Source organism: Lycium ferocissimum, chromosome 3 (genome assembly GCF_029784015.1).
Source record: "Lycium ferocissimum isolate CSIRO_LF1 chromosome 3, AGI_CSIRO_Lferr_CH_V1, whole genome shotgun sequence".
In the NCBI taxonomy this organism is placed as follows: domain Eukaryota; kingdom Viridiplantae; phylum Streptophyta; class Magnoliopsida; order Solanales; family Solanaceae; genus Lycium; species Lycium ferocissimum.
The window spans coordinates 6,323,775-6,336,106 of NC_081344.1; the positions used below are offsets into that span (position 1 = coordinate 6,323,775).

Here is a 12,332-nt window from a genome sequence, read left to right on the forward strand (position 1 = left end):
TACATATTCCTTGAACCATATAGAGAAATATGCTTCAAGGCTCTCATCTATTTGACCTTGAGATAGATCCGGGAATTCTCCTTGCAAACGTTGCACATACATACTTCATTGCAACAATATAAGTTCAATAGAAAGTCATGATATATATGGATATATTTATAATAATAAGAGAGTTTAACTTTCAAATGCTACCTCACAAACGGTTCAACCTCTTTACAATTTAGTAAAATGTAAGTTTGGGCAGCCTTGATTTCTTCAAGGGATAAATTCCTCTTTTTTACTTCTCCCCATAGTCGACCTGGATGGGTGAATATTGATAAATTTCCTTCAAGATCTTCCACAGCACCACCATCATCATTACGGTCCACATCGTGATTACGTGTCATGACATGAGGTTCAAAATAATAAGAAAACAATTGTGTTGACTCCTTCAGCAAGTATGCTTCACAAATGGAACCCTCAACACTAGCTTTATTTCCAATCATTCTTTTAAGAGTTCCAAGGTACCTAAAAAGATAAATGGATGTACCATTATATTGAAAAGTTATGTATAGCATACTTGTCACAATTTGAACATAAAGTTTCAAATTTAGCTTTCAAAAGGATACATCGATCGATATTGTACAGGTCCAGCAATCTTTGCTTCATATGGAAGGCGCACTGGAAGATGTTCTATTGAGTCAAAAAATCCAAGGGGAAATATACGTTCTAATTTACACAAGATTTGTGGGATGTCTGCCTCTAATCTCTCCATGTCATCCACTCGTAAAGTGGTCTAAGTAAGATCTTTAAAAAATAAGCTCAATTTTGTAAGTGCTTGCCACACATTACTAGGAAGTAGTTCACGGAAAGCAATAGGCATTAGTCGTTGCATGAACACATGGTAATCATGACTTTTCATGCCAAATAACCTTTTCGCATTTGTGTCTGGACATCTACCCAAATTCGAAACATACCCATCTGGAAACTTCAAACGCTTCACCCAATTGAACAAGATAGCTCTTTCTTCCTTGTCTATTGTATATACAGCTTTTGGATATTTTCCACTAGTATCCTTTGCCAGCTGTGGTCGATCGCAGTAATTTACCATATCTAGACGTGATTGTGGATTGTCTTTGGTTTTGTTATCAATATTAAGAACTGTATTAAATACATTATCAAAGACATTTTTTTCAATATGCATGACGTCAAGATTATGTCGAATCATGTTAGAACTCCAATAAGGCAAATCCCAAAATATGCTTCGTTTTTTCCACCCACAAGACTTACATATTCTCCGATTAACTTCCTGTGCATCTAACTCTATTATTTTCCTTATCCCCAAGTCACAAATTTGGTTCAAAATTTCCTCTCCTGTTCTATAGGATGGTGATAGTCTATTCACAGTCTTACCTTTGAGAAAGTTTTTAGGATCTCTCCTAAACGGATGATGTTGATCAAGGAACATTCTATGACTGTCAAACCAAGACGTTTTCCTGCCATGTTGTAATCTAAAGGATTGTGTTTCCTCCATACAATAAGGACATGCTAACTTGCCCGCAGTACTCCATCCTGATAACATAGAATATGCTAAGAAGTCACTGATTGTCCACATCAAAGCTGCCCTTAGTTGAAAGTTTTGCTTTTTCGAGATGTCAAATGCTTCTACACCTGTCTCCCACAACAAGGTCAATTCTTTTATTAGAGCTTGCAGATAAACATCAATTTTGTGTTTGGGATTGTTTGGCCCAGGAACAATGACAGTTAGGAATATATATGCCTCTTTCATGCACATTCCTGGAGGTAAATTGTATGGGGTGACAATCACTAGCCACGAAGAGTATTTCCTCCCAGACTGACTAAAGGGTTGGAAACCATCAGTACATAACCCCAACCTTACATTTCTTAGTTCAGTAGCAAAAAAAAAAAAAAGAATGAGTTTCATTGAAGTTCTTCCAAGCCTCAGATTCTGATGGATGACACATTACCCCATCCTTTTGTGTATGCTCATGGTGCCATCTCATGTCGGCAGCTGTAGCATGGGATGCATATAATCTTTGCAATCTAGGAATCAAAGGAAAATAATACATTTTCTTGTAAGGGACCAATTTCCTCTTACGAGACCCGACACGACGCTTATACCTCTGGTAGCCACAGAATTTACAAGATGTAAGGTGTTCATCATCAGCCCAATACAACATACATCCTGAATCACAACAATCAATCTTTTCAACTGGCAAACCCAAACTACGCACTAGTTTCTTAGAGAGAGAAGACTCTTTCAACAATTGCATCATTTGGATACGTGACATAGTATTCTCCATTTTAATATTTAACATCTTGGAGACTACTGCAAGTTGAGAGAGAGAAGAACCGGGATACAATTCTGCATCAGCAGCTTGAAGCAAATCATAAAATCTCTGTGACTCAGGATTAGGCTCCTCCTCCATTGAAGGATTAGGATCCTCCTCCATTGAAGGATTAGGCTCCTTTTCCATTGAAAGTTCATAAGAATGAGAAGAATCAGGTTCAATATTGCTATAAGATTGCGAACTCGAACCCTGACCAAAGTTGGGACCAGCTGCATCCAAGACCATTTGTCGGTATGGATTATCAAATCCCAATTCAGGTTGAGCACCACCGTGCAAATCATTACCAGAAGCTATCTCACTGATCATATCTTTTTCCCCTTGATAATCCCAAACAAAATAGTTCTCAACAAATCCAAAATTAAAAAGGTGATATTGAACAATTTCAACGTCCATGTATTTAATGTTGTGACATTTTTTACATGGACATCTAACCTTGTCACCACTCATGTAATTTCGTTGAGAATGTGCAAATTGAATAAAATTGTCCACACCGGTTACAAAGCTAGAGTTTATACCCCCTCGGCCATCCAACCTCTCGTACATCCAAACACACTCTAGATTATTCATGTTCCTATTAATGTTGAAATAAACAAAGCAATCAAATTAAAGTTTCGTCTTCATATAATTAATACAACCAGGATGATCTCTAAACGGAAGAACAAGTTGAAATACCTTAATGAAACAAAACATATCATCCACCTTTTTCATTTAAAAAAAATGAGAAACTGAAACAAAACATATTGATCACTTTTCTTCATAATAATGGTCAATAAAAGCTTTCACTGAAAACAAAAAAGAAACTTTTTCACCTTAATCACCTCAAATTCCAACCTCAAGTTTCCCAAAACAAGAACCTCAAAATAGTAGGCTTAAATAAATCCCATAATACAACAAGTATAATCCAACAAACAACTCATCAATTGTAACTTTCAACAAAATTGTTGCTTTTTGCCTCAGCTTTATAATGCAGATTTTTAGTAGCAGTTTTCAGTTGTTAGAATGCAGGATTTAACCTAATAAAACAGCTCCTATTCAACTGCTTAAAATGCAGTATTTTACTACAAAAAACAGTAGCTATTCAATTCCTAAAATGCAGCTTTTTACAAACAAAACAACAACTATTCAACTGCTAAAATGCAGTATTTTAACAAACAAAACAACAAGTGTCTTGTAGTGGTAAAATACAGATTTTAGTAGCAGTTTTCAGTTGTTAGAATGCAGAATTTAACCTCATAAAGCAGCTGCTATTCAACTGCTTAAAATGCAGTATTTTACTACAAAAAACAGCAGCTATTCAATTGCTAAAATGCAGTTTTTACAAACAAAACAACAGCTATTCAACTGCTAAAATGCAATATTTTTACAAAAAAAATAACAAGTGTCTTGTAGTGGTAAAGTACAGATTTTAGTAGCAATTTTCAATTGGTAAAATGCAGCATTTAACCTCATAAAGAAGCAGTTATTCAACTGCTAAAATGCAGCTTTTAACAAATAAAACAGAGTGTATGTTAGAATGCAATTTTTAAATCCAAATGCAACATATTTTAAGAATAGTTTTCAGCCTTTTACCATAGAAATCAGCAGCTATTCAACTACTAGAATGCAGATTTTTATAAAAAACACAGCAACTATCCATATTTCCTATTTCAAAAGGAACTATCATATACCCTCTCCTTTAAAGTATTTTAAACCCTCCTCTTGCACTTACTCCCACCTAAAAATCTTCCTCACTAATTATTGATAGAACTGTATCTTAAGTGACTACTTTAAGTTTATCTTCATAAAAAAAAGTGACTACCTAAGTTTCTTTCGAACTTATTATAGCTCGAACAAGCGAATCCTACGTATCGATCTCATTTATTTATTTCTCTTTAGGCTCACTCGAAACTTACTGTCCCAATTTTTCTAAATTGCTCTTAAAGATCCTTTAAAGGGTAAATTGCTCCCTCTCAAAAAATAATTATTCTCAAGAGTCAAACTTGAAACTTTTAGTTAAGAAAGGATGGACTCATTATAATCTCACCACACCAACATATCAATCTGATATTATTTTTACGTTTCAAGTATTAGTTGTATTTTTACCTAGCATTAACTTGAAAAGTTTATCAACACCAGCAAGTTAAGTGCTTAAACTATTAAAGAATCAAAACTAGCAATATGCACAAATAACTAATCGGCTATCAAACACCTATTGTGATTATTAATCAGCTACCAAAGATAAAGAGCATGAATTCTTACAATCACAACTTAAGGCTTTCAAGCTTAAATGGCAACTCACGGGTAAATAAAAAAAGAACAAGATAAGAAACTACAACAATATTTGGACTGTGAATAGCATGAAGAATGTTGATAAGGCCGAGTTTTGAAGAATCGAGTAAGAAACCCAGTTCACTAACATAGACTTCAAACATTGAAATTGAAATTCTAGAATCACAAAATATGAAGAATGTTGAGTTCTTCAAGCTTTTCTCTCAACATGAAACAGAATAAAACAAGCTTTAAGCTCCAAATAATATAACCCAACAAAGTTGAGCAAAAGCAAACGTTGAAATTTCTATTTTCATCAGATTTATGGGCCAAATAGAGATTCCCAACACTTCACATTCAAAAAAATTATAAACCCAACAGTTTTCAAGATACCCAACTTCGATTTTAGCAATAATAAGCAAAAAAAAGGCAGATTTATGCACAAACAAGACATACCCAAATTTCATAACTTCTATTTCAGATTTAACTTCAGAGAATACAAAGAAAGAGACAAAGGAGAGAGAAATTGCCCAGAAAACATAGAAAAAACAATACATACCTGTCCTTTAGCTAAAAGATGCAGCAGAAGAAGAGAAAAACGCAATAGAAGCCCTAGATTCACATTATTTTTTATCCCTCTCACGATTTCGCCCTAAATTTATAGTAAAAGCTCTCTCTCTCTCTCTGTTGGGTGTTTGAAGTGAGAGGAAGTATATGCGTGCCCTAGGATATATGTTTTATTTTACCCTTACAGACGGAATTAACGACGGATTTTATATTCCGTCGCTAAATAATACATTGACTTCTTCTAACAATTAATATTACGACAGAAGTTTCCATTGCTGCAAATATAATTTTTTTTGGAGAAAATTAAAAACCCCAGCGACAGATTTTCTGTTGCTAAATCCGTCGCTACGTATAAATAAAAATTGTCACGCCAACTTTGTTGCTGAATCCGTAGTGAAATTTAAGGCGCCAAAATTTCGCTGTAATAATTAGTGACGGAGTTCAGTTTTCATAGCTAATCCGTCGCTATATAGTGAGCTAAAATTTTAATTACTTTTCTAGCGACGAAATGATTATTCCGTAGCTATTTGTCGTGAATTTGCGACGGAATGTGGTCTGTCGCTAGTATTCCGTTGCTAAACATTGTTTTTTTAGTAGTGATTGGCACGTTTATCATTATCTTATTGACAAGTCTTTATAATTATTAGAGTTTTTTCAGTCACATAATTGAATAATTTATAAAAAGTAAATTATTTATGAGGAAGGAAGTTTGGAATAAGAATTAGCAAACAAAAAAAATACAAGATTTGATATTCACTAAAGAATCAAAACTTTGGAGGTTTAAAACAAATAAAGGGTGTGTTCTAGGGGTGCTTATCGGTTTACGGTTTATAGACACGCTTAACCGATAACCAAACTAATAAGATATTCGTTATCGGTTTTAATCAGTTTAGGTCCTTAACGGTTCAGTTTTTTATTTAATCGATAAGAAAATGCATTTTTTTTCTTTCTCTTGTTTTCATTTGTTCATATACATTGCCTTCATGCATAAAAATCTACACAAATTACAAGCAGAAGCAAATTCAAAGACGTTATTGCTAAAACAAATTTGTTTTCTTTCTGGTCGAGTTTGAGCGAACTAAAGTGTCGCTTGCGGGAATAGGGTCCTGGAACGAAATTAAGAATTTAGGAAATAGAGTTTGTATTTGAAAGCTAAAGTCACTAATATAATTAAAGATAAAAAGGTAATTTTAATATAATCTTATTGGGTTATCGGTTTAACCTTTAACTAAAACCTCACAACCTGAAACCAGCCCGATAGTCCAATAAAAATATTTACAAAATCATTTCAAACCCGTTAACTCAGTAATCCGATACGGATAAATCAATAACATTTTTCTTGGCTCGGTTCGGTTCATCGGTTAAACCGGATTTTGCACACTCCTAGTGTGTTCGGTATGGAGGAAAACATTTCAGAAAAATGTTTTTTCAATTTTTTCATGTTTGGTTTTGTAGAAAAATAAGCTCCTTAAAAATGAGAAAAATAACTTTCCTAGTGATAGTAGAAAAATTGGCAAGCTAGCATCAACAGGTTTAAAACCCCATAATAGCAATATTATTTCCGTTTAGAAGGACAAAAATCAGGGATGAAGAGATAGAGATCAAATTAGGTCTTCAATTGAATATTTCTTTTTCTTTTACCCACCCCCCCCCCCCCCCCCCCAAAGGTCAGGAGCTCCCCCTTTTTGCTCTGTTGATGACTCGAACCTACAACCTTTGGTTTAGAGGTGGAGGGTGCTTATCATTTGAGCAAACCCTCGTGTCTTCATTTGAATATTCAATGTTGCGGTTAAAACTTTTTACGTGTTGTCCATGTGCTGGCTAGGTGTTGCACTTATTGGAGTGACCGGCTTTTAAAAAGATTCGACAAATTTGTAGTGAAGTGAAACGGAGAACCACCAAAAGATGTAGTGCAGCGGAAGGGCTACTCCTCTCTTAATTAGAGGTTTCGGAAAAATCCTTATTAGGGAGCGCTTCCCCTGAATGGGCCTTACGCGACGCGATGAATTTAGTGGGGCTTCAGTACAGATACCGAACACCGATGGGAAAATTAAAAAAAAAAATAGATAAGGGGACAACTGTTGTTTTTTATGAAAAGGACAGAGGAAGAAATACGCAATAGTGATTTCCTTAGTAGATACACGTGTTTATTTAGAAGCTAATGGTGATGGTATAAGATAAGACCAAGTGCAAGGTACCGTTTACATAGTTCATTGTACGAATCTTCAAAGCCTAAGTTGTCTTTTAAGATAACATCATAGCCTAAGCTTGGGGATATATTAGGAATTTCTCCTAGAAGGCCCCACCAAAGGTTTGTGAGGACGATAAAAAATACACATGTTTATTTAGAAGTTAATAGTGATGGTATGAGATAAGACCAAGTACAATGTATCATTGATATAGCTTATTGTACAAATCTTCACAGCCTAAGTTGTCTTTTTAAGATAACATCACAGCCTAAGCTTTGGGATATATTAGGAATTTCTCCTAGGAGGCCCCACCAAAAATTTGTGAGGACGACAAAAAGTAAGGATTCACCCTTATATTAAGTAGTAATTTCAAAATACTCCATTGAGAAGAATATACTTAATTACTTGGTAAAATAAGCATTTGCACACGTAACGCATACTTCCGTTGTGGTTCAAATATTAACTAAACATCTTTTTCTTGAAATGGTTATGTAACTAAGTTATGATTTAAGTTATAAATTTGAGCTTATGGGAAATCTATATTCTCATGTGTTATTGAATTATCAATCTTAATCATACCATTCTCAGTTCAACTCTTTCAGATATTTATTGATCGCTTAATTACAATAAAATTGTAAGAAATATTTTCCTTGTCTCCTTTCATTACTTGAATTGGTTTATATACAAAATAGGAGAATAATATTCCAACCTAAAATAGGAGATTACACAATATACAAAATATGCTAACCTAAAATAGTAGACTACAAAATCTTCTAATGAATATTTACATAGTCTATCACACCCCCGCAGTCGAAACGGGAGGCTTACGAACGCTGTGACTGTCCCGAAAATCTTCAAATAAGACCTGTGGTAGTCCCTTGGTGAAAATATCGGCAATCTGATAGCGGGAAGGAACATGAAGGACACGAACTGTCGCGCGCAACCTTCTCACGAACAAAGTGAATGTCCATTTCAATGTGTTTGGCGCTGATGTTGCACCGGATTTCCCGAAAGATAAATGGCACTCACATTGTCACAATATACCATAGTGGCCTTATGAATAGGACAATGTAATTCCAAGAGAAGATTGCGAAGCCAGCAGGACTCGGAGACAACATTAGCAACCCCCCTATACTCCGCCTCAGCACTCGAGCGAGAGAGGGTAGGTTGGCGTTTCGAAGACCACGATATCAAGTTATCCCCAAGAAAAACACAGTAACCAGACGTTGACCGACGTGTGTCAGGGCAGCCCCCCCAATCCGCATCAGTGTAAGAAAGAAGATCCGTAACTGAGGACGGATAAAGATGCAAACCATAGTCAAGTGTACCCTGAATGTATCGGATGATACGCTTAAGTGCATGCATATGAACCTGTCGCGGCGCATGCATGTGTAAGCATACCTGTTGAACAGCATAAGAGATATCCGGCCTCGTGAAAGCAAGATACTGAAAGGCACCTGCGAGACTGCGATAGTGAGTCAGGTCATCATAAGGAGCACCCGATGTGCCGCTCACCTTCGGTTTAGTATCAACCGGAGTAGAAGTAGCCTTACACGAAGACATCCCAGCTCTATCAATGATTTCCGTGGCATACTTGCGTTGCGATGCGAAACGACCCATCCTTATATCGAGTGACATGAATGCCAAGGAAATAATTCAAAGGACCCAGATCCTTCATAGCAAATTCCGAGGCAAGAAGAGCCATAATGGAGCATCGGAGAGAATCTGAGGAAGCAGTAAGAATAATATCATCAACATAAAGTAGCAAATATGCCATCTCGGACCCCTTTTTGTAGATGAACAAAGAATTGTCAGATCTGCTGTTTGAAAAAACAAGAGAAGAGACATAATCTGCAAAACGCTTGTACCATGCTCTCGGGGCCTGCTTAAGCCCATATAAGGACTTACGGAGTAAACATACATAATCCGGATGAGTGGGATCTCTGAAACCCAGAGGTTGATGCATATACACTGTTTCCTGGAGCTCACCGTGTAAGAAAGCATTCTTGACATCAAGCTGATGAATAGGCCACCTCTTTGATAGGGAAAGACTGAGAACTGTACGGATCGTAGCCGGCTTGACCACTGGACTGAAGGTCTCACCACAATCAATGCCAACCTGTTGAGTCTTACCATCACCTACAAGACGGGCTTTATGCCTCTCAAAGTCACCATTAGATTTTTCTTTATGAGTGAAAATCCACATAGAACGAATAACATTCACATTAGGTGGACGGGGCACCAACTCCCACGTCTTATTTTTAATAAGAGCATCAAATTCATCATTCATAGCCATTTTCCAATTCGGGTCGCGAAGGGCGGTCAGAGGGTTACGAGGAAGAGGGGATTTCGTAACCATGGTATTTAAGTTAAAAAGGCTTTTTGGCTTAAAAATACCATGTTGACTCCGGGTCACCATTCGGGACGGATTGGGAGAAGGGGAAGGCTGGGGTGACGGTGGGAGGGACCGCCGGCGGAGGGATATGGGCGGTGGCACTGGTTGCGGTGGGAGTGGGGAGGCGGGCGGGGGGCGGGTGCCGGCGGGAGGGGACTGGGCAGCGGGCTGGGTCACGGTGGGGGGGGGGGGGGGGGGGGTAGGAGAAGCCAAGTGATGCAACCACAATGGGGAAATGCCATCGTCCAAAAACTCATAAGTAATAGAAGTGGGAGAATATAATTTGGAAAAGGGGAAGACATTCTCATCAAAAATCACGTGACGAGAAATAATGATTTTATGGGACGATAAATCATAACACTTATACCCTCTATGATTCGCAGGATACCCCAAAAAGACACACGGTGTAGACCGGGCTTGCAATTTGTGGATAGTTGGAGAAGGAAAGAGGGGATAGCATAAACATCCAAAAACCCGAAGATGAGAGTAAGATGGCGTTCGTTGGTAGAGCACTTGAAGAGGAGAAACGTTACCTAATAATTTACTTGGTAAAATATTAAGAAGATATGTTGCCATTTGTAAGGCGTGATGCCAGAACGAAGGAGGGAGAGAAGCATGTGCAAGAAGAGTCCGAGTGATATTATTGATAGAACGGATTTTTCTTTCGGCTTTCCCATTTTGTGAAGACGTATGTGGACAAGAAAGACGAAATGACATCCCATAGACTCACAAAATTTCCCGAAGTGATCATTATCATATTCCCTCCCATTATCACATTGGACATTTTTAATATGACGTTCAAATTGAGTGTGAATGTGGGTTTTCAAAGCTAAGAATTTCGGATAAACATCGGATTTCTTAGCCAACGGAAAAGTCCATAAAAATTTTGAAAAATCATCCATAAACAGAACATAATATCGATGACCCAATGAACTTAACACGGGAGAGGTCCACAAATCACTATGAATAATATCAAATGGCATCAAAGTTTCGGAAATAGATGAATCAAACGGCAACCTAATGTGTTTACCAAGAACACAAGAACGACAAATACTAGAAATACTAGATTTATTACATTCAATGCTTTTATGAACCCTAAGACAATCTAAGATAGAATTTCCCGGATGACCCAAGCGAGCATGCCAAAAAAGAGAAGACAACGCCGCAAAGTTTGATGGAGTGGTGGTTGGATATTTGATGGTGGTAACCGGATAAAGATCTCCCCGACTATCACACCGCATTAGTGGCATCCCCCGTCTGAAAATCCTTCACGAAGAAAACCCATATGGATCAAAATCAACGGACAAAATTATCGGTAGTAAACTTCCGGACTGAGATTAAATTTTTAATGCGTTTAGGAGCATGTAAGACATTTCGTAAGGATAAAGGGGGGTTCGGGGGAGGCAAACTAGTGTGACCACAACCACGAATTGGAATCGAATGACCATTTCCCACAACAATACCATTATTTTGATTGCTCAAATTAAAATAAGACGAGAGATTACCGTCCGAGGATGTCATATGAGAAGTGGCTCCGGTGTCCATGTACCAATTTTGATCGGGCGGGTTCAAGGTCATAGTGTGCATTGCGGACTCAATGTCGGTTGGAACATACGACCCGGGAGAGGCCACCGCCGCCGTGTAGGACTCGGGCCTAAGGAGGGGCCAAAATACCATCTTATGCCTTTGATTTACGATCTACAAAAATGCACTTTAAATAGGCGTAGCGGGCCATCATTTTTTTCAACCGCCGGCCATGGTTTCAGCCGCGCCCGAACGCCGTGATTTTAGCCTCGGGGAATTTTTTGATTTCCCTCGGCGTGAGCTTGAGTTATCGAGAGGGAGTGGCGTGTCGTCGACCGAGGCCACCATTGAGAAACCATGGCCGCAAGTTCACGTTCTTCCAAAACAAGAGAAGACCGAGCCTTTATTGTGAATGGTGGGAGCGGCTTTGCATGGCGAATTTGTGTCCCAACCCCTTTGTATGCATCGGTGAGACCGAGACCAGTTGAAGGACAAGGCGGCTATTCGTCACGGGAGCCCCAACGTTTTTCAGTTGATCGGCAAGGCTCTTGAGACGTTGACAATAGGCGGAGGCATTGGGAAAATCCTCCACACGAGTCGTCGTGAATTCTTGTTCAAGAGTCACCGCACGAGAAGTTTGATGATCTTGGAAGATATCACGTAAGCGGTCCCAAGCCTCCATGGCAGTAGCATCCGGTTCGAGGATAGTGTTTAACGCATCATTCGAAATCGTCGAATAAATCCATTGAAGCACGGTGGCGTCAATGGTGGTCCATAAGTCAATTTCCTCATCGAGTTTTGGGAGCCGCTTCTCCTTACCCGTAGGTGGAGGAATGATGTGATGAAGGACCCGTGAGAACGAGCATGAATTTTGAAAAGCTCGGCCCATGTACCATATTGTGAGTTTTCCATCTCAAGAGTAACAGAGATGTGATTCTTGATATTGGAGACCGCGAGGGCCGGGTGGAACGTGGGCTTAGCCGGGGTGGTTGGTGCGTCGGCCATGGGAAAAAAAGGAAGGGGGGGCGACGGCTTAGGGAGGAAAACAAAAAATAGGGA

General features: G+C 38.4%; 1 protein-coding gene and 1 long non-coding RNA gene across 2 annotated transcripts; both read right to left on the minus strand.

Annotated features, from left to right (window-relative positions):
- Window positions 1-775: 775 nt before the first annotated feature.
- LOC132048635 (uncharacterized) lies at window positions 776-5,364 on the minus strand. The gene is made up of 3 exons (XM_059439341.1): window positions 5,158-5,364; window positions 1,968-2,922; window positions 776-1,834 (listed from the first exon to the last, which is right to left on the minus strand). Exons 2-3 carry the CDS (start codon window positions 2,916-2,918, stop codon window positions 776-778), a joined length of 2,010 nt encoding a protein of 669 aa, XP_059295324.1. The 5' UTR covers window positions 2,919-2,922; window positions 5,158-5,364.
- A 5,334-nt stretch (window positions 5,365-10,698) lies between these two features.
- Window positions 10,699-11,388, minus strand: LOC132050869 (uncharacterized). Its single transcript, XR_009413511.1, has 2 exons — window positions 11,255-11,388; window positions 10,699-11,015 (listed from the first exon to the last, which is right to left on the minus strand). It is a non-coding gene; the product is annotated as an uncharacterized LOC132050869 (long non-coding RNA).
- Between the last annotated feature and the right edge of the window lie 944 nt (window positions 11,389-12,332).